General features: G+C 39.5%; 1 protein-coding gene across 1 annotated transcript in view; it reads left to right on the top strand.

The window, feature by feature from the left end:
• The first annotated feature begins 298 nt into the window (after positions 1-298).
• The window catches only part of IPO5 (importin 5), a 45,589-nt gene continuing 23,217 nt past the window's right edge, over positions 299-22,670 (top strand). The window contains exons 1-9 of the mRNA XM_074859396.1: positions 299-479; positions 5,250-5,330; positions 11,203-11,395; positions 11,907-12,009; positions 12,262-12,358; positions 13,506-13,610; positions 16,968-17,090; positions 17,182-17,302; positions 20,873-20,960. Of these exons, the coding sequence (XP_074715497.1) occupies positions 387-479; positions 5,250-5,330; positions 11,203-11,395; positions 11,907-12,009; positions 12,262-12,358; positions 13,506-13,610; positions 16,968-17,090; positions 17,182-17,302; positions 20,873-20,960 (1,004 nt within the window). The 5' untranslated portion in view covers positions 299-386. The remainder of the gene's footprint in view (positions 480-5,249; positions 5,331-11,202; positions 11,396-11,906; positions 12,010-12,261; positions 12,359-13,505; positions 13,611-16,967; positions 17,091-17,181; positions 17,303-20,872; positions 20,961-22,670) is intronic.

The following is a 22,670-nucleotide window of genomic DNA, read 5'->3' as shown; positions in this document are numbered from 1 at the left end:
GCCCTCCGGGGCTTTTCCCCGCCTCTGCCTCCCACCTCCGGCCCGGAGGCGCGCCAATGGGACAAGAGGAGATAAACCCCCCCATACAGGGACGGTTGTTCAGTCGCTCTCCGCTCCCCCCCCCCCCCCCCCCCCACCCCGGGACGTCATAGAGAAGGCCGGCCAATCGGGGCCGAGGCCCCGTGCGTCACAGCCAATGGGAGCGTTGGAGAGCGCGGCCGGCGCGGCCAGCCCCAGGGGGGAGCCGGGAGCAGAGCGCGGCGGCGGCGGCGGCTCCGGCGCGGGCTCCGCCCCCTCTCCCTCCGCTGGCGGCGAGGCCGGCGTTCCCCCTCCCCCGCCTGCCTGTCCCCGCCCGGCCGGCCTCGCTCTCTTTCCCTTTCTCAGCAATGGCGGCGGCAGCGGAGCAGGAGCAGCAGCAGTTCTACCTTCTCCTGGGCAACCTGCTCAGCCCAGACAATGCGGTCCGCAAGCAGGCCGAGGTAACGGGTCCGCCGCGCCCCGGCCCTGGGCGCCAAGCCGGCCTGTCAGACCTCCCGGACCTTGCCGGAGGGAGGGAGGGAGGGAGGGAGGGAAGCGGGGGGGCAGGGAGGCGGCGGGGCCGGCCGAGCCCCACGTGTGAGCAGCGGCACCAGCTGCTGCCGGGGCCTTTCCTTCTCTTCCCCCCGCCCCCCCTCCTCTCCCGCACACGCTCACGTCGGCGCCGGCCCTCCGCGGGGGAACCCGGGCGGCTGCGGCGGTTCTCCCCGGCGGGGCGCGGAGGGGCCGCTCCGGGTCTCGCTCCCGCCCCCAACCCCGGCGGCCCTGCGTGTCTGGCAGCGCGCGGCCGCCGGCCGCCTCGTGTCTGCCGGGCCCCGCGGAGCGTCCGTTCCGCCCCCCCCCCTCCCCGGAGGGTCTCAGTCTCCTCGCTGCCCGTGGCGAGACGGGGCCTGGGCTGGCTTCGCCTGGGCTGGCCGGTGTGACGGAACGCAGCCACGGCTCCGCGGGGCAGGGGAGGCCAAGCCGGCGGCCGGTGGTGGGGCCGGTCCTCGCTGGCCCGGGAACTGGGGGGGGGGGGGGGCGCCCCAAATGAGGTGAGGGCGGGCGTCTGCCCTCCGTGGGTGCGGAGCTCGGAGGGGCGTGATCGAAGCGCTCCGCCGGGCCCCGGGGGCGGCTGCACTTGTAGCCTCGATTCTGCGCTCCCGAAGTGGCCCTCGCAGGGGCCCCGTGCGCCCCCCCCCCACCCCCGGCCGTGCCGCCGGTGCTGGGGCAGGAGCGGGGCCGCAGCCGCCCCCCCGCCCCCGGCCCGCCCAGGTCCTCTTCTGATGCTACACTGTAGTTTGGTTTTTAACTTCGGAACGGGCCGTGTATTCAAGTGTTTCGTCAGCTAAGAAACATTTCACTAAAAGAAGCATTTTCAATATACCGAGTTTCTCCGTTATCAGCAAAAACTTTTCAGATGTGTTATTTCAGCTAAAATTCTTTGTGATGGCTAAGCCACGTTAATTCTTTCTCTCTGTCATGCTTAAGACTCCATTGTCAAGCCTAGTGGGGAATCTCTCCCATTGAATTAAATACTAGCGTCTAGGTTTAGCATGAATTCCCACTGCATGGCTGCATCGGGTCTTTTATCGCTCTCATCACTTCGGCGGTCAGCAGAGTTCAGCGCATTGTTTGGCAAAGAATAAAAAGTATTATTGTGCCTGATGCTGCAGTGAAAATTCATAAAATATAATTCGGGAATGAAAAGGAGGGGAGACATACATTTTTTTTAGAAAGCTAGCAAAGTTCAGTATTGATTACTGCAAACACTTTCTAGAGAAGCAGCAAGAATTATTCCCACATTCTGGAACATAGGACTGGAATTTAGGCCATTCCCTGGGATCTGAATCTCTTTCTCTTCTCAACTGCCTGCATGTAACATCAGAAAACTGTGAGAAATGTTCTTAACTTTATTAAAATTGTAACAAAGTAAATTTATTGGACAGCTGTGTCGTAATGCTTGTGAAATAAAACATTCTTGGAAAAGAAGTCAAACTTGGAGTTTTACAACTGGCATATTCTGTCAGAAACTTTCTTGGAACTGAGTTGGAGTTTTTTTTAATCTTCATAGATACATAAGCACTATGGTCAGTCAGAATAAGAAATACTGTCATGATAGGTTACCAAGCTTTTCAAGTCTGTTAGTTTCATATGCTAATACAACTGAGTAGTATAACTTTTACTTATTTAACTGCATTGAATCTAGCATTGGTTTCTGGATATTTCCAAGGTATTTTTACGATTTAAGAACATTCAGAGTGGAAGGGACCTCAGGAGGTCTGTCCTCAGTAGTGCAATCTCCTGGTCAAAGCAGTGTCAGCTATCAGGTCAGACCAGGTCACTCAGGGCTTTGTCCTCTCGAGTCTTGAAAACTTCCAAGAATGGAGACTGCACAGGCAATCTGAGCAACCCGCTCCTGCTTGACTGTCCTCATTAGAGCAAAGAGGTCTGGCCCTCTATCTGGTCTGAACCTCCTTTTTTCAATTTATGCCTGTTGTCTCTCATTCTTCCACCATACCACGCCTGTGAAGAACCCAGCTCAGTCTTCTTTGTGGTGGGTTAATGAACTTGTAGGTAGAAACACAAATCTGTCTACAGTGTAGCTAGATTGACTTTTTTTAAGTTGTCTGTTTCTTCAAGTAAGATTTGTTTGGATGAAAGTATTGCATAGCCTTTAGAATTATCTGCTTACTAAAATCATACAGGACTCATATTTGATCTTAAACATCTACATGGTCCAGTCAGGTTTTTTTTAAAAGTGTACTTACTTGTTGGAAGGCAATGTTAAATACTGCAGGGATTCACATAACTGCAGGTAAATTGAATAGCAGGTTTTTATTCAAGTCCAGTGAAAACCAGTGAGGATGATAAATGGGTTGACAGGGAACTGAAGGAGACAGGCTTGGGTTATTTCTAATAGGTCTGGTCATTAAAATTAGGTTGGGGGGGGGGCGTTACATTAGAGACTGGACTTGATGGAGATGTAGAGTCATATCCTGTTTGGATGGGGGTGTAGTGAAAGCTGTAAAAAACAGATGAGGGGGGAAATCTAATCACCTAAAACCTGTTTTTATTTAAGTGTTTATGCATATGAATCTATGTATGTGCTAGCACACTCACAACTTACTCTGACCGGTTTGCTGAAACATGGTCCATTCATTTTATCTGCTGTTAAAAATTACTGGAATGTTGCCTGTTGACTATAAAAGCCTGTCTTTCTCTTATTTGTGTGTCTGTCTTCTGATAGAGAAACTTTTATTGACTTTGTCTTGGTGATTTTATGCTCTTTTTTAACATATATTTCTCGGGTTTGGAAGAACGTGAGTAATAAGTGTAGATAATAGATATTTGCTTGTGTGTATTCTGAAAGTTATTCATGCCATGTAAGAAATTTCATAGAATCATAGAATGGTTTGGGTTGGAAGGAATGTTAAAGATCATCTAGTTCCACCCCCCCTGCCATGGACTTTCCACTAGACCAGGTTGCTCAAAGCCCCATCCAACCTGACCTTGAATGCTTCCAGGGAGGGGGTGTCCACAGCTTGTCTGGGCAACCTGTTCCAGTGGCTCAACAGCATCACAGTAAAGAATTTCTTCTTTATATCTGATCTAATTCTGCCCTCTTTCAGTTTAAAACCCTTACTCCTCGTCCTAGCACTATGCTCCCCAATACAGAGTCCCTCCCCATCTTCCCTGTAGGACCCCTTTAAGTACTGGAAGGCCACTATAAGGTCTTGCTGGAGCCTTCTCTTCTCCAGGCTGAACAACCCCAACTCTCTCAGCCTGTCCTCATAAGGGAGGTGCTCCAGCCCCCTGATCATCTTTGTGGCCCTCCCTTATACCTCTGGATAAGGTAGCTGGGAAACTAGTCATGATCTGAAAGAACACAGTAAAAGATACAGTGAAGATGTAGCAGGATGCAGGTAGCCAAGGCTTGTAGTAAGATTGGTAGAAGCCATCAAAGTAGTCCTCCACCAGCACAGGGGGAAGGTTCTGGTTTTGGCCATGTGTTCCTCTTGCCTACCTTGCTCTGGTGCTCCTTAGCATCCTCTGAATCCAGTTTACTGAATTGACAGAATTATGCCAGTGAACAACTGGATAGGTTGCTGCCATTTCTAGTGAGTTTAAACAGCTCAAAATAGAATTTATTATCAGAATAGGCATGAGGGAAGCCAGCTTTTACAGTGCTTTGGCTGTCCATGAAAGCATAGCTTCAGGTCCATGCTGGGCCTGTGTTTAGGGAACCTTGTTTCTCTGTTTGTCTTTATATTTGTAGATAATAGTGCAATATAAATATTTACATTCATAGAAATGGTTAATCTGAGAAGTCTGACCCTAAACCTCATTTAATTTTGCAGTCTCCATGAAATGATTAGATTAAATACAGGGATTCATTGGGGATTCAGAGTCTCATTGACTGTGAGTGTATATGAGCATGAGTAAATTTACTGGAGTATTAGAGATGCTGCAATAGTAAGAATGGGAAATAGGCAGGCAGGGAACTGATCAAAATGAACCTGGGCTTTGTGTTGTAGGCTTGTTTGTTGAGTTCAGGATGAGAGAGGGAATATTTGGAAAGGGTGGAGTAACTTATCTTCAGGATTGTGTCCACAAAAAATAACTCTTTCAGAGTTTCCATTTTATTAAGAGGGTTTCCCTAAGAGGGAGACTAAATAGTGTGTCTTGCTGAAATTCAGACAGGAATTTAAAAATGAAAAGTTCATATTCAAAATGTGTAGTTGAGATGTGTGACTGCAATGTGACATTGTAAAGGCTTCAAAAAGATTCAAAAAAAAGAAAACAAGTTTTTGGACTATGCGTTTGTCAGTGGTTATTAGTCTGTGATCACATTCAGTCTCAGGCTTCCAAAGTTCTTAATGCTTTGATGTGATGCAAGCTACGATGGATTCCCAGGAGAATATGTGATCCATATATGTTGTATGTCCAGGAGGATACATGTTTTGTTTATGTTGTATTTCTTAACTCATAAGTGGCCAGTAATGCATATGTAGATCATTCCAATATGGCAGGTCTTATTAGCTAACTAAGATTTTACTGATGATTTTAAAATAGGTCATAAATTTTTATTTTGACAGGTTTAATTTTTTGCTGTTATTTTCTATTAACTGGAGGATACCGAAGTTGTTTTAAAAGGAAAGTCAGTTCATATTAATGCTTAACACATGCTTTCTAGTAATTGTTTACACTAAACTGCATCACTTTTTATGCAGGAGACGTATGAGAATATTCCAGGTCAATCTAAGATCACGTTCCTTCTACAAGCAATCAGGAATACTGCTGCTGCTGAGGAGGTATGTCTCAGTAATCTTTGAATTCTGCAGATTTTCAAGGGACCTTGGAGAAGGGGGAAGGAAATCTGTGCCAGTCATTTTGGGATAGATGAACAAGTTGTGTATTAACTGAATAATCTTAATTTACTGCACATTTGTAGAGGGACCACTCATCTAGTTTGCTCATGTCAGGTTCACTAGCTGAGACTTTTTCATGTAGGATATTTAGTTTCAAAAGTAGTCTTTCATAAGTGACTGTTTAGATCTCCATTGTTTTCTGGTTGTGTGTTTTGCTTAATGAATGGATTCTTTCCTTAAAATGTGTAACTAATATATGACTGTTACTGTGATGTTCCTTCAAGTTACAGCTGAGAAATGCTTTCCGTTTTGGGGTCCTGTGCCTAAATGTGTTAAACTTATGTATCGTCTGAAACTTCTCATGTTTCTCAAATTGGAATTGGGGGGGAGATAAGGTAGCAGTTCTTTTTCATGTTTTATTCAGATGGCTTTTGTATTTTGTCCTATTTGGAGAGGATATGCTCATTAAGTCATCCAGCAGTGTTATAGAATGAATGGAGAGCAGTCTAAGCACTATATAAAATTTTTCTGTGGGCATACAGTAAGTGTGCCTATTAGTTATTCCTTAGTTTTGTAAAGGCTCACATGCTTTAGCAATCAGGTATAGTACTGGTAAAACTATTATTCACTTGAATATGCAGAGTGAAGAACTACTAAGCTTTCAAGATACTACAAACTTCAGAGTCGCTTAAAAGTAAAAATGTTTGACTTCTTTTTCAAATCTAGAGTTTCACTGAACAATGGAAAGATGTAGCATGTAGAACTTCTGAACAATGTTATAAAGAGAGTATAAGTGTGCTGTTTCTTTCTGGATAATGATCTCTCCTGGTAGATTGTATTTGATTTAGAGGTAGATGCTATTTGTGCTTTTTAATGCTCAGTAAGTATCAGCTTACTAATACTGATGCTTATCTACCTACAAGGCAGTATTCTGACAGAATCCTTCAATATTATACTAGCAAGTGGTTGCGTAAGAGCTATGTAGTTTTCTCTCCTGCTGCTCTGAGATGTTTCAAATGATAGAAAGATGTAGAGCAGTCTCTCCTGTATTTAAATTTGCTGTGAAAAATAGGATCCACCTCTGCCCCTTTTTTATCAGAATAGTATAGAAAATAATCAGAATAGTTGGATAATACTATGCCCTAGAAGTCATAGCTGCATTGCACATGCTTCTGTTTTGCATATATTTGAGAAGTCTTGAGTTGACAGCTACAAAGTCATGCTTGTGTAAATAAATAATTGCTGCTTGTATGTACTGATTTTATTCCCTTTACATCAGCTAAGGAGATAGCCCAGTCTAAAACTTGTTCAAAATCTTGCCAATGACTTGGCTTCCAACTTACTCAAGTGCAAAGAAACTTTACGCCTGTAGAAGTTACTCTCACCAAAGACATCAGAGGTTAACATTTATAGAATAACTTGACATTTAACTCCACCAATGGATAAATCAAAGAAGGGTTTAAATATTAGCTCATAACTTAAGTAGACATTAGGTGCTGAACTCAAAAATCCTGGTTAATAAAACCTGCAAACAACTTCTCTTCCCTGAAAATCCAAATACACAGTAGCCTAATTAGAGCCTAAGTGAAATCATCCCCATGCTTGATCTAAACATTGCATATAAGCATGCAGGGAAGCATTCTGTGCGTGTTCAGTATGGTGCTGTTATCAACAGCTAGGCATTTTGTGTCTGCATATGTTTTACGTAGATCCAAATGTTGGATAGGATGGTGCATATATCACCAGTGGATAGGGCTTTGGGCCTGATGTGTGTCTTCTGAGCATGTTGAATGGACTGGCACCGCTGAATACAGGCTGCTGGAAGAAGCCTTAGAACTTTAAGGATCCCTTTCCCAGGCTATGGGAAAGCTGGGTTTAGATCCCTCTTCATCCTGACGCCTCTGTATTGGTTTACCTCCTTTCAGGAAATCAAGGCTGAAGAAAATACTCCATCCTGTTTGCAGGAGCTGGGCTGCTGTGCTGTAGAGAATACAAGATTTGTAGGACTATTTGGACAGCGTTTGGGGGAATCCTGATGCCGCAACCTAGTAGTTTTGGCATTTAAATGGAGAAACAGGGATTCAGGTCCTGCTTCCAGGATCCCATGCATTTGACATGGAAAAAAAATTAAGCTAGATCAGAAATAACTGTTTAAAAAACTAACTGTATAACAAGTTTTCTCCTAGCTAAATGCCTAAACTGTGGAAATAATCACCTTTTCCCTCTGTTCTCATTTCATACTTTCCCGATAACAGAGTAACACTGTTCACAGAAGTGGAGGGAAGAGTCTGACTTAGCAGTTAGAACACTTCTATGCCAGATGATAATGTGAATTTGTACACCTCAGACTGAGGAGGGGCTTGAACCCAAGTCTCCAACTTCCTGAACATGTAGTCTCACTGTTATGAAGTTAGGACTCTACTTCTTCCTATGAAACTGCATTTTAAAGGGTTGAACAGAAAGGTGGTATGTTTTCACGGTTTATCTGATGATTTTTTTTCTCAGGATGTGTCTCAGCTGTTAGAGGCTGTTCCATTGCAGTTTTGATTTACCACCTAAATCTTGGAGAGGAACAGAAGCTCTGCATTTCCTCCTGCATTTGTTTTCTTCCTGGTTAACTCTGGACTGGCAGTTGTCAATTGTGTCCTAATTTACAGTGACTAATTTCAAGCCCTGAGAAATACAGTAACAAATGCTGTGTAAAACTGTGTTTCTGCTGTACTCGCAGCCCTCTTCGAGGGCTCTGACCTTTCCCTTCCCCCTCTCTGTATTGTCGAATGAAGGGGTTGCATTTCTTAGTCTGAAAACTACTTCTCTGGGCAGCTTCCTGTTCAGCATTTGGAGGGGAAGGCAGGCAGTCCATGGACTTCTGATGCACCACAGTTCTGCCTTTGAGTTGTATGCGGACCTTAGGCACTGCACGCTTTTAATTCCACATGGGGCTGGATCCCCGAAGGAGATTGTGCAAGTCCATCTTTGGACCGTGTCCTAAATATTGATTGCTTCCATCCACACATGTTTTTCTTCTTGAGGACTGAAAAGGAATGGTAAAACAAAAGTAAAAATCACTGTGACTGTGCTACACAAGATGTTCAGTCTTTTTCTTACAAAATATATAGGATTACCTGGACACTTTGAATGCCAGTGGAGGACATGGTATCACAGATTTCTGTTTGTAATTCTTCTGCTGCCCTGCTCAGCAAGTTGGTTTTCTTCTTGTGCCTTGGTTCTGTCATCTGTAAAATCCTAGAACATTTTTAAAGCACTGTAAATGCTATTCATAAGAAGCAGTGTGTTGAAATTTGAGTATTGTGACGGCTTTTTGTGTTAACACCTTTGACATTCTAATTGTATGTAAGCATCTCAGTAATTTAGACATGGAGAAGAATCCAATGCTAGGAGAGAATTCTTTTTTTATACTTTGTTGGTAGATGGAGGTTCTTCTTTGGGGATGTACACTTTATATTGCTTCTGTTCTCATTAAAAGCTATAGCTGCTAAGTTGTAGGATTTTAAAATGCTTGTTTAGGTACATATTTTGTAATACTTAAATATAAAAGAGCATTTGGAGTGTGTGAAAAATACATACTTCCTTCCTTAAAGCATAAGAAACAGCCCCAGAGCTACCATTAATCCAGGCATGTTGGTCATAATTAAATTGACAATGGTAATTTTCATACATAGGTGGATATCTGCTGAGGAAAATATGCCATTTATTATTAGAAGTCAATTGCTTCTTTGATACTCCTTCAAACATTTGAATTTGCGTTAGCAAATTTGAGAATTTTTTTCTACACTAGTAACAATAACCAGGAGCTAATTCATGTAGCACTGATCTTGAGTCTTTCTGTATGTCTTGTTACTAGTGTTTTTACTTTGCAGTCAGTCTGTGTTTGTCTGTCATCTTCTATTTTAAATTCTTCAGAAGCAGAAGTTCTTATCTTTGAAACTACGTGCTTTATGAAAACAAGCTCTCTTCCCTATCTGGCCACCTATTATTACTTCAGGAAAGGAATGAATATAATCTGAGTTCAGTCATTATCAGATGTCAGAGAATATGCACAGAAACACGATGCCCTGAGTAAGGGAAGACATTGCATCAGTGTGTGCCTTGTTTAGTCCCAGCAAACTCGCTGCCTAGTCAAGGCTTCTCCTATGTAAGTTCACCACACTAAGGAGGAGAAATTTAATCTTTAACAATATTGGATGGGAGAAAGAAAGATACCAGTATGTTGTAGTACCATTAAAGTTTTTGGACACATTGTTAGTGGGATTCCCAGAGGCAGCGGAGAAAGAATCTTTCTCCTTCCTCACTCATATTCCCTGTGTGGTGACCTATTGCTGGAGAACCTTGGCTTACAGCACAGGTGGGCACTGTTGATCCTCTGTTCACCTGCTATATTCCTTAGATCTACTAGGGAAGATCTGCTAATCCTGCATATGTGGTAGCTTTGGTCCACACTGGAACTGTTAAGGAGGAGATAAGGAATGATCTGAAATAAGGTCCAATTCTAGTCCTTCCCTTGTGCAAGTATAGAGACTTTGTGTGCACTACTGTTTAGCTGCATAAAAGAGAGATGGGTAGATTGTGGAAAGGCATGGTGAGCTTGGAGACTGCGGAACATAACAAGAATAGTATCTTGGGTGATGTTCTAACAATACCTGATTTTTACAGGGTACATTAGAAGTTGAGACTTTGCAGCAGCTTGTGTTTCTCAGCTATAGATTACGCAATGTAGTTGAGAGATCTTTTGGAAATTAGATTTTGTTAGTTCTGCTGCTCATTGAACATTCTTGAATTCCAGAGGCTGTTACAAGTGAAACTATTTTTCATTTAAGTACATGTTAAAGAGTAATATCTTAGGGAAAGAAACTGAATGCATGTTGCATTGGATTATTTTTTGTGGGGATTCAACATGTATAAGGTTTTGTTATACATGTTAAACTTCGGAAGTTTGGGGGGTGGTTTTTAATTACTGTTTGTCCTTCCAGAAACACTGGTTAGTGAACATCCTATTTAGTAAGATATTCAGAGTGCTTCATGTGTCTTTTTGCCTTTATTGCATGTGTTGCTCTATTCATTTTGAATTACTCGGCCATATTTTTTGCTTCTAGTTCTTGTATAATTGTAAATAAATATAGATATGTAAATGATACTGTTGTAGAATTGCTGTATGCAAGCAGGAAGCATAGAAGATTGTAATAGGTGGTATTGAGGTTCCTATGCTCAAATTCAAGTTTAAAGAAAAACATTTCATCCTAGGTCTGTGAAAGGCTGAAGGCTTTGGGGTTATTTTTTTGTTCAGAGTGGAGTTTTATTTGCTAAAATCTAATTCTGGGTTCCTGAATCTTCAGGGTGACGTTTGGTTGTTAGAGAAGGAGGGTTTACAGATTACTTGTCTGACAAAGTTGTCCCATTAAGTCACTTGTTAATCCAAAAAACCCTGTCTGGATTATAATTATCTCAGCAGGCTGTTTAAAATAGAAAGAAGACATGCTTTAAACATCTTTCAGTAATGCAGCTAAGTCCTTAACTTGCCACAAAATATGTCCAAGGTTCAGCTCTAGAAAAAAACTGAATACTTAGTGGATTTCATTATTATCTCTTCGAAGAGGTGTAATTGTCAGAAACATGGTTGTAAGCTGATGTTACTTTGCTATGTTTTTACTATCGTAATTGTCATCTGTTGCTTGAGAGGTGTTCCATTCACCAAACAAGCCTACACAGTGAGAACTGATCATTTGGAAGTATGATGTCAGTTATCTTTTCGCATAAGAACATGATTATCATAGCAAAACACTTTCTTACTCAATAGGCTAGACAAATGGCAGCTGTCCTTCTACGACGACTTTTGTCTTCTGCTTTTGAAGAAGTTTATCCAGCTCTTTCACCTGATGATCAGACCTCTATCAAAAGTGGATTGCTGTTGATTATTCAGTTGGAAACACAGTCCAGCATGAGGAAAAAAATCTGTGACATTGTTGCTGAATTGGCCAGGAACTTAATAGGTACTGTATATAAGCTGATATTGTGGTAAAATGTTTATGTATTGGTAGTAGTTGTATTTTTATCTTTTGTTCTCTTGTCTTGTGTAGACATTTGCACATGATATACTAACTGATTTCATGGTTTAAAACAAAACTTAATATCTGTTTACATTATCCTTAATCAGATAAAAATAAGATTCTTTAACTCTGCTTTTTAAATTGCTTGAGTGTAGATGATACTGTATTAAGGTTTAGAAATCCAATTTTGTTTAAATTCTCATGAATGTTATGCTCAACATCTACATCAGTTTCTTTTTTGAGTGCTGTTATGTAACAGTAAATATTGATCATCTTCTGTTCCTGAGTGTCTTTAGATTTGACACTTCAGCCATATTTTATACTGCGACTTCGACACATCTTCAGATCAGGTTTTTGAAGTTAGTTTTAGTAGTCATGTCTGGTTGCCCTGCACCAATGAGGTCTAACCACTCTTAAGTTTGCTTATCCGAAAACTTTGTTGTGTTTAATCCAGATGAAGATGGTAACAACCAGTGGCCAGAAGTTCTGAAATTCTTATTTGATTCTGTCAGCTCTCAGAATGTGGGACTGCGTGAGGCTGCTCTACATATTTTTTGGTAAGCCTTCAGACTTTGCTGTGTTTTTGCAGGTTAGCCAAATCATGTCTGTAAAAAATGTAAGGGAAAACTGTCACAACTTAATTAACAAGCAATCATATATATTTCATTTATTCTGTTGTATTGCGGTTTATTTAACTCTTACATGTACAGTTACAAACTGTAGCTTAAACAATGGATAAGTGTAAAATAATAGTTAAGGTTAAACTGTGTGAATTTTTATTAAATGTTTTGGTCTTTTCTCAACCTTAGGAATTTTCCTGGGATTTTTGGGAATCAGCAGCAACACTATTTGGAGGTTATTAAGAGAATGCTGGTTCAGTGTATGCAAGATCAAGAGCATCCATCAGTAAGACTTTTATGTTCTTTTTTTTAATTATTATTATTATTATTATTATTATGTCCTGAGCATAGAAACTTAGTGTAGTAGTCTCAAACATAAAGGCTGAACTGTAGATTCCAACCAGAGAACTGCATTACTTGAAACTGATGTACACCTGGAGTTTTGACTATGCCTACTGTAAACAAAAGGGTCGAACCTTTTCATGGTCCTAAAGTTGATGGGCATATCTGCACGGCTTAGGTCCAGACTCTTCCCTAGTAGTTATGCTTGGAGAAACCTTGTTGTAGTGGTCCAAAGCAGAGCCAGGGCTTTTAGCCAGCATCGTGAGGGTTCAGAAACTCCTTGTTAAGCTCTTTTTCTGGCCCTTGTGTTTAACAGTATAGGTACATAGTATCTCTACACATAGTATCTGTACACAGTATGTCTCAAAACTGAATACATGACAGCTCCTTGAACTGTTTGTGCATGCTTTGCTGTAAGGGCATGTTAGCAAGCCTTGCTTTTCTGGAAGGCTTCACATCTATTGATTTGTGCAATGAATTGTACTTTGACAATGTTTCTCTTGTGAAAAAATGCTGGGCAAGGATAGGAAACCCTGCTGTGGTATATGGGTTCAGTTTGCTGCTCGCCCATGGATTACTTTTTCTGACCTTTGAAAGTCAACTGAGTAACATTTTCTAAAGTACCACAAGTCATGCCTTTAAAAAAGCATGTTTTAAACACTGAGATCACACTTTTTGAAAAATGGGACTTTGACACTTGCATACACATTTGAAACTGGGATGGAAGTTGAAAACAATAGTGTTTTTCTTTTTGCTTTCATTAAAAAAACCAAACCCAGAACACCAAAACAAAAAACAAGCTAAAACAAAACTAGAGAATACTTGCCACCTGATAATGTGGCAAGTAATATGATAAACTTTTTTTGTATCATGGAGGACATAGATGTTGAAGGTCTTCATTATTGCTTTAATTTGAAGTAAGATTTAAAATCCCATGTTAAAAACTAATTGCTATATCTATTAGGAAAACGTAAAAGGGAAATGATAATACAAAATGTAGTCTCATAGCAGGCCTCGTGTTAAAAGAAAACCAAGGAATGTTTCGTTACCAGTTCTTCATGCTGCTTTCTCCAATCCTGCCTGTCTTCTAGATCAAGACTTTGTCTGCTAGAGCTGCAGCTGCATTTGTGCTTGCTAATGAGCACAATCTTCCCCTTCTTAAACATTTTGCAGACTTGCTACCTGGAATCTTACAGGTAAGAAACCACACAAGTAACACTTAATGTGCCATTACTTCCTGTATTGACTGTATCCAAACATAAATTATGGGTCTGCAAATTTCTGTAGCATACGAGTTTTTGCTGAGACTCGAATTAACTACATTTTAGCATGACATCAGTCGCCAGCAAGATACAGTAGAAACTGATAAGGAATTTTTAAACACAAGCTAATTGATAGGGTTTTAAGGAAAATAGTTCAATGCTGATTAATTTATACAGTGTTACGTAGATAAGTGAGATAAAATTCTTTGTAAGGTATTTAAATCAAAATCATATGGGTTTTAAATTAACCATGATATTGAGATATAGTTTAAATATGGGCTATTCTGAGATTTCAGGTAATTGGGAAATTCATTGACCCATGATATCCTGTATCTCCAGTTAAGAGGAATTGAGGAATTATTCTGAACAAAGATTCTCAGAGTAAGAACAACAGTTTGGATAAATGATCTTTATTGTTTGATAAATTAGAAACTTGCAAACAAAATGCATTTTTAAACTTCATATAATTTCTGAGTCTGGATTAGATCTCTCCTAGGATGGTTGAATTTGAGCAAAAGTTGGAATTCTAATAGAAGGGAGTTTACTTTTGGGGGGAAGCCTACTGTAAACCAAACCAGAGACAGAAATAGTTTGAGCTCTGAAGGACAATTTCACAGTGCAGTTCCCTTTCTATATCAAGAAAAAGTGGAAATAACTAAGTACCTGTGGTGGTGGTGGTAGTGCACTTTTGGCAATTTTAAATTAGGCTAAATTTAGGTTAAAGACTGACTTCTTGATACAGTCAGTACAGCAGGTTCCTGTTGACAGTGTAAGCTATAAACCTTGTCTGTGTGCTTTGTGGCAAGCTGAAGAAAAATTGTGCCAAGTTTACTGTCTTCTGCAACCAATGGAATTCTGCTTGATCTTAAATGGAAACTGAGAGAAAATTTGTTAAAATCAACTGAACTTGAAAATGGGTTCTAGTGTGTACAAGATGAGTATTTTGATATCGAGGTCGCTATCTGGTGGTTAGTCCCTGTCTGTGACTCTGGCAATAACAATTGTATTGTTCAAAGATTGTAACTGGCTGAGAAGACCGTGTCTGCTGAGTACTGCATGAGTGGGAGTGAGGCAAGATTTGGGGTGGGCATGCCATTTGTCTTGATGTTTGGCAATTAAATAGTATGCTGTTTTTAAACTTCAGACTAATAGCCCACTTTGTGATATGAGTTTCAATCCTACTATTTTAGACTGTGAAAACACATGTACTTGGCTTGCATTTTCAAGCTTTATATTGCAAATATAAAGCACAGAACTATGTTATGAAATCTATCTTTGTAAAGTACTTATTGTGAGAAGGACTAGATTTTCTGGCTGCAGTAACACAAGATGGCTATGAAGATCTGAGTTTATAAATAGGAGATGCGATGTGTTAGAATAGTGGTGAGTGACCTTTGGAGACAGTTGGATGCTTTTTTTGTTGCTGTTGAAGTTCATTTTGTTGAAATATTGGCATGGTAAAAAAGCTAAAAATAAAATTCTGACTTAGCAGTTCAGTCTTTTCAGTACGATATCTGTAATGGTTATGCTGGAAGTTGAACTTTCAGAACTAATAGTTGAAACTTGTATCCAAGAGTTTTATCCTTCAGTGGAGGTAAAAGCAGCCAGACCTTCAACTGACTTCTGTGGTTGTTGGTGTTCAATACTACAGAAAAGTGCCTCTGCCTTTTAGGACTCACCATGCACTTTTGAACTTTCTTCAGAAACCTAGTCTTGCATTAAAGAAATGTCAAAAGTTGCAATGAGTATAAAATACAGAGTTTTACAGAAACTAACAGTAAATATTACATTATCCTTTGCTAGAATCAGGGGACGAGTGGCAACTGTTAGTCCAAAAGGCCTTAACCAAGATAGACTTTTTCCAGAACATTTCTGATACTAGAAGATGCTGCTTCTGTGTTAAAAGTGTGGGCTGTTTGAGTGGCATTATCAAAACTGCTGGATTCTAGACTTAAGTATTAAAAACCACCTAAAAACTAAACTCTAAAATAACTAAAAAAACCCTAAACTCTAAAAAATGTTTCTACATTAGGAAGACATCAGATACTTTGCTAATGAAAATGCCTTTCAAAACCCAAAAAGTGTGTTTAAAGACTGTTTTTTCTTTGGAGATTTGAGTTTTCGTGTCCTACTTCTAGAAGAGTTTTAACACCATTGAATACCTGTGTGCTGTTTTGGTATTAGAGTATCAACTTGATCAGTTAAAAGTAAGTTTTAAATTACTTTTCAGAATGTAGCTATGGGTTAGGAAAGATACTTGCAAAAAGCTTGATTTCTTTTTCTCTTTCCTACATCCTATGACTGAAGGCTTTAATTAAGGCCTTTCAGGTCTGCTTTAATTCGGTGGCTCTCCAGAGTTGTCTGGAAAAAAAGAAATTATTTAATCTTGAAGTTCCTGGTGTTTGTAAGTGTAAGCTATTCAAAGATGCTTTCGTGTAACAGGAAAAAAAGGAGTTAGGCTCATTTTCTTTCTTTTGGGCAGAGTTACTTTGAGTTTTTCTTTATTTAAAACAGATTTTGAAGTTTTGCTTGTCAAAACAGTGTGTGTGTTTTGCATGTCGGTGCCTCTGATGTGTGACCTTAATTTTATCTGAGTGTCTGTCTACTGTGTTAGATTTAAATTAATAATGGTCAATATTGATGGCGTATGACATTGCAAGCCATAACTTGTAGAAAATGTGTAGTTTTGGACCCTGCATATTAACTGTTTGTAGTTGTTACAGATTGACGCATGCTGGCCGCCATAGCAGGGTCTGACCCTAGGATCCTGCTGATGAAAATGCAAAGTCTGAGTGAAGGCTTCCAATTAGTCTTTTATGAGTTCTCTGGTTACAGCTTGAGCTGGGTGCCTCCAGAGAGGGACCCCCAACCCAATTCACTCCTCTCAATTATACCCACACCACCCATCACCTGATCCTCAAGCCCAATAACTTAATTCTGGTTTGTGGTCTCTTGATTTCTTACTGGGTTTTCACTGTTGCTGAGCTGGCCTTCTTCTGAAGTTACTTCATTCTCTTGGTATTGTCTCCTTGGTCCTTCTTCATCCCACTCGTATCTGCCAGATTCAGCTAGTTCTTTGTCAGCAGTGTTAGTTTTATCAAAAAGTTTACTTGGCCAGTTCTTGCAGCCTAAGGCTTTAACTGCTTTAGCTGCTAATACTAAGCCACTAATGCTAAGCAAGACTATTCAGAGAGACAAGAATGCAGTTAATAAATTTCTTCTATAACAGTGGTCTCATCCATAGTATTATTTGTTTTTATTTAATCTTATCTTCTTCTTATCTCTTTATAGGCTGTAAATGATTCCTGCTACCAAAACGATGATTCTGTCCTGAAATCCCTTGTAGAAATTGCAGATTCTGTTCCCAAGTATTTACGACCACATTTGGAACCTACATTGCAATTAAGTCTGAAGGTAAAGCTAGGAATTGGTTAAAAAAAAAAAAAAATCACTCTTTCTGCCCCAAAATTGCTGTTCTAACTGTTTGCTCTAATCTGGATTGTAGTTGTGTGCAGATGCCAGTCTCAGTAACATGCAGCGTCAGTTGGCGCTTGAAGTAATTGTGACCTTGTCAGAAACTGCTGCTGCTATGCTGAGGAGGCATACAAACATTGTTGCACAAGCCAGTAAGTATTTTACTCATTTTCTTTGTGGAAACAATTTGTCTTCCTTTACAGTGTTAAACTGACTTTGCAGGTGGTCAGTGTCAAAACCGTGTCTAACTCGGAGTTTGCTGGTGCTGATAACTTTAGGTGACACTGAATTGAGTTTTCTTATGGAGAAAACCCCTTCTTCTTATGACTCTTCATAAATTAATCTGTGCTTATGCAGCCACCAACAATGTGAAAAAATATAGTAGACTCTTCATTAGGTGCTTCCAAGGAAAATACTACTTTCATGCTTTTCTGCTGTCTTTGGAAATTTGTACTGTAAAAAAAAAAAAAGTTGATGCATTTAGTTCTGAAGTTCTACGTTTGAAGTTTGGTATGTAGGCCAGATATTCTGTGGTGCTGGCAACTGAAGACTGCAGGAATTCAGCGTGCATGTTGAGCTTTAGTGTTGGGTTAAAGCTGTGAATTTAAAATCAGGTGCTTATATAAATACTTAGAGATAGTCTAATTAGTCTATTTAACATCTGGATTGTAAATTCTTTGGAGAGGCACTTTTTTAATCATGCATTATTATATGAGATCCTAAAAATAACTGTCTTCTGGACAGCCCCAGCAGCAATACTGTATGCACTGGTATTTCTCTGCCTTTTAAACCCGTTTTGTGAGTAGGTCAGGGCACTGACACAGTGGTGTAGCCCTCTTTTTGGAAAGATTCTTTTCCCACCTTGTTACAATTGTATTTGTCTAGATTCTTGCTGTTTTCTGAAACTTGCATAAAGGCAATCTGTTAAAAGGCAATTTTTTTACTTCTGTGCTTCGGCTGGAGAAAGTTGTTTATATGTATGTCACTAAATTAATCATAAAACTTCTGGAAAACGTGGACTGAATCTGCACTGTTTAAAAACTATTAACTAGAAGTTTTGCTTACTTGTAGAATAGTTTTTTAAAGAACAGATTCTTTTAGAATATATTTTGAAATTTGAAAATATTTAGAATTCTGTGTTTTCAGTCTATCCTGTAGCTTGTTGGGAATATTAACACTTGACACTTGCTGTCCCCCAAATCACTACAAGCTTCTTATCTGGTCAGGCAGCATAGTGGAGAAGTACCTTCTATCTCTTCAGAATGTATTACTTCTATATTGGGTTGCTAGTTGCTGTTTAGGAATGAAATATTTGTATTAAGATATTGCATTAAGATAAGGCACCATGCAGGAATGAAATGCCTTTGGTTTGCAACCTGTTGTAAAATTGCTCTTAATGAATCACTAAGGTGAAAGACATTTATTTTTCAGACCTAGTAAAGCAGTTATGTTCAGAGAATGCTAAAAAGGTAGCCAAAAAGGATTGCTTTTGTCTTGGTTTTGTGCCTTAGTTTAAAAGGCTTTCTGTTTTCACTAAAAAGTTGATAAATCACTTGATCCTCACAACTAGAACTGGGTCTTAGGCAAAACTGTCATCTTATGCTGGTTTTACTGAACATGAGACTGATTTAGGAGTTAATCTGTGTTCTGTGTACCAGTTATCTACTCAGGAATTCTATTTGGGTTCAGACTTCCCTCCTTGAGCTCAGAATTCAAGATAGCAGAGTGTTGTATTGCTTTTTCCCTAGAAATTGGAGCTGCAGCCTATCTTTGCCTGTAGTTTTGTTCCGTCTCCAGAAAATGGAGAGTCATGGCATGCTCTGACAAGAAGGAGGCTTAGTGGGGTCATCCTTAACTTGTTTGTAAACAGTCTATATATTGGCAATAATTAAATTTTGAGGGCTTGTTGGGACAATGTTGAAACTTTAATGTGCAACTCTACATTTAAAAAAATTCTCAGTGAAACTATACTTCCTGGCAACCACGTTCATATTAAACTTAAGAGGAAACAGCATGTTTACAAGCTTTTGCAAGTTCTAGATATAATGATGGCCAGACAGCTTTGGATGACAGTTTGTACTCAGCCTTGCTTGTTAGTAGCAACAAATGCTATGACATCAGTTTTTGGACCCGCATAGCATTTGTGGCGGATGATGGTTGACTTCCCTGTTTCAGAGATGTGACGATACATTGTTTTCATATCTGTGCTTGTGAGTGTCTGTGTCTGAAAAGCTTCTGGGCTATAATACTTTTTTTTGAGGAAATTCTTTTCAGTGACTGGTAAGTATATAGAATTCTGACATGTGGGCATCATGCTAGAGAGTTCATAGTGTCCATTAAGTTATCTTGATATGTTTATAAAAGCTCTCTGAAGGTTTTTGCAGCCATGGTATAATCTCTGGCTGAAGATATGTAGTCACATCAAGCAAATCAATACATAATTTGATCTTTTCTTGATACGTGCCCCACAATGCTGTCAGTGAGCAATAGTTTCTTCTGTCATCAGTTGACCAGAAGTTTCTCATCTGTCCAGATGTATGGTGAGGTGAGTTTGCTTAGGGTTGTGTCTCTGTTATAGATTTGCAGTAGTGTAAGTAAATTACAAAATTCACCAGTTTCAGTAAGTCTCAGCAGCAGCATGGACTACTGTATGCCTACTAGGTTTTGAGGTTGGTTGCTGTAAAGGTCAGTTAATGATGATGCCTGACTTCAAGATATGTGGTAGACTGTCCTAAAAAGATTCTTAAACCTCAAAGGTTGAGTATTTAACTGAAAACTTCTGTTTCCAGGGCAAAGTAAAGCTTTTCTGCATAAATTGTCTTGAATTCAAACAACTGCTCTGAGTGGTTAGTGTAATACAAGGTAAAGAATACTTCAGAGCACCTTACTTTGCTCTGAAAGTGCAAGGTATACTTTTCACCCCTTGGGCTTCTGAAGTGCACAGGAACAGGCAGGCTCACAATAGACAAATCCCTGCACTCCTTCCTCCTGTGAGAACACCTCAGAAGAATAGGTGTTGCTTATTACATAGTAGTTGCACATTATGATATAAAGCATGTGTAATAATAGCCTCTGTAAAGACTTACACTGAGAAGAGCAGACAGAATCAATCTATGGAGATAGAAGTAGAAAACTGGTGATTATTATGTGCAAGATATTTTCAAGATACAAGCCAAAAATTTACATTAAATGGGGAGAAGTTTCAAGTTCTAAACCATTACCTTACTGTAAAAGTAAATCTTCATGCTAAGTGACCACTGTACATACAGTTAACAAAAGTTATCATGTTTGTAAAACTTAAGGATTGAGTGTTGTTTTTCCATAATGAATATTGTCTCTTTCATCAGTAAATGTTCAAAGGATGATGTCAAAGTTCTTAAAGCATATATACTATTTTTAACGCTTTCAAGGAACTTTATTAAGGAATTTACTTTTTACAACCTCCATAATTTAAAAAAAATTTTGCATTGTGCTATTAGTCCTGGTAAGAAATACACTCAACTTCTTTTTACTCTCGATTTGAATGTTCTGAAAATACTTTTCCGAAAATCTATTGTGAATTATTGGCTGATGCAGTTTGACAGACTTGGCTATATGCTACTGGAAGAAGAGTTATTTTTCTTCAGTGATTTTTTTGAAAGGAGAGAACTTAAATTTTATGCTTGTTATTTGAGGAGCTATTTTAAGAAGGCAACCTAAGTTTAAAACTTCTTCTTTTTTAGTTCCTCAAATGTTAGCAATGATGGTTGACTTGGAAGAAGATGAAGATTGGGCAAATGCAGATGAGCTTGAAGATGATGATTTTGACAGGTAATTATGAAACTAGTTGTTTCAATATATTATCAAGACTGTGTGGCTAAAGGCAAATTTTAAGTGTAGGATGCAAGTGACTGCAGTGCATTACTTCTTTACTCAAGTAACCTTTATAATTTTGTTCCCTCGGTCATGAGTGGTATATATGACTCTTCTCAGACAGTTCATATGTAGGTTATTTACATACTGTTCAGCAAGTAAGTAAATTCTTTCACTATCTGTGTATTGCTGTAATTTACTTCTACAAGTTGCATGTCCTTTTGTCTTCTCTTTTGCACTGTTTTAACTTTCCAAACTTGTTTCTTCTGTCATTTATGTTGCTTGGTTCAGAAGTCAGTGCTTTGTAACCCTTTAAATTGAGGACTTATCCTGAAGTTAGTTGGAGCCAAAGCTGAAGGATGCTGACCTGTTCAATCATCTACAACCAATCTCTTCATATTTTTCTGTATCTGTGCCCCTGAAAAGGTGGTGTTAAAGAAGAAAAACTGCCTACCTTCTGAAAGGACATCAGAATGCATAGTGGAATTCCTTGCTGGATTTCATCTAGCTAAAAAATATTATGATTTTGCTTTTATTTTACATCTTTTGGTATGGCTAGTAGTAGCTTATTTTGTTGTGTCTTGGGCAAGAAAGATCTAATAAAGATGTCCAGTCTTTCTGATTTGCTTATTCCTGTGTGGTTTGTAGCTTGCTCCAAATTTTCACTAAAATGACAGTTTTGTCTACAGCATCTTGTTACATCTGCTCTTGTCCAAATATAGTTAGAATGGAGTAGAAGAAAGCAGAAATACATGTAGGAGATAAGTATCTCCAGAATTCTGTGAAGACACAGATGTTCATCTACCAGTCTAGACACTTTTGCCACATCTGACATCTCCTTCAAGACTCAGATTTAATTAGAGTTTTGAAACATTTGTCACAGAACACTTTGAAATCTTCACAGGAAGGTAGGCAAGTGAAGAGATGTTGATTTACTACCAAACTGTATAGCAACTTCTACTAGATAGATGTGTAGGAATTTATGGAAGAACCTGTTTAATATCTGCTTGCCTTAGAATACTTTTTTATGTTCCCCTTGATTATAGAATTGAAAGTAAGCTGTCCTTTCTTCCCCCTCTCACATGGTAGACCAGACCCTTTTAACTTGTTTTGTTTCCTCAACTTTGAAATTTTGCCATACAGGTAGAACTGTCAAACACCACTGCACTCAGGTTTGTCAAGTATTTGAATCTTTTCATTCAGCTAAATTTCAAGGGGAAATAGAGTATTAAAGTTCAAATTCTCATCAAGCCTTTCAGGGTGTGGAAGTTTATTCAGACGGCCTGCTTTAGGCAGCTTTAGTAAGTATGCTGAATCATCCACTTAAGGCATGCCAATTTCTCTCTATTTTCAGCAGAGTAACTTTGTTCTTCTAAACACAAGTTAGTTGCCTATGGATTTTAGAGTGAAAATTTTCCTTTTTTTTGTTAAGAGTCATGAGTAGAGTGAGCAAAGATCAGAAAACAAATCCTGCTCAGCAACCTAAGCCTAAAGGGGAAATGTAGCTCATTTGGTCCTCGAAGTAATAGGAGAGCTTGAGGATTAGACACAAAATACTGGACAACAGCTAGTCTCTTGTGACTCTGTGCGTGGTGTTAGTTTTTTCTTTTAGCAGGTTCACTCATGTTACTATGTGTTTTCCAGCACCGAAGTTCACCTTTGTGGAGA

This window comes from Strix uralensis, chromosome 2 (assembly GCF_047716275.1).
Source record: "Strix uralensis isolate ZFMK-TIS-50842 chromosome 2, bStrUra1, whole genome shotgun sequence".
Classification (NCBI taxonomy): Eukaryota; Metazoa; Chordata; class Aves; order Strigiformes; family Strigidae; genus Strix; species Strix uralensis.
Note: the sequence above shows the minus strand (reverse complement) of the source record. Positions and strands in the feature narration are given on the sequence as shown.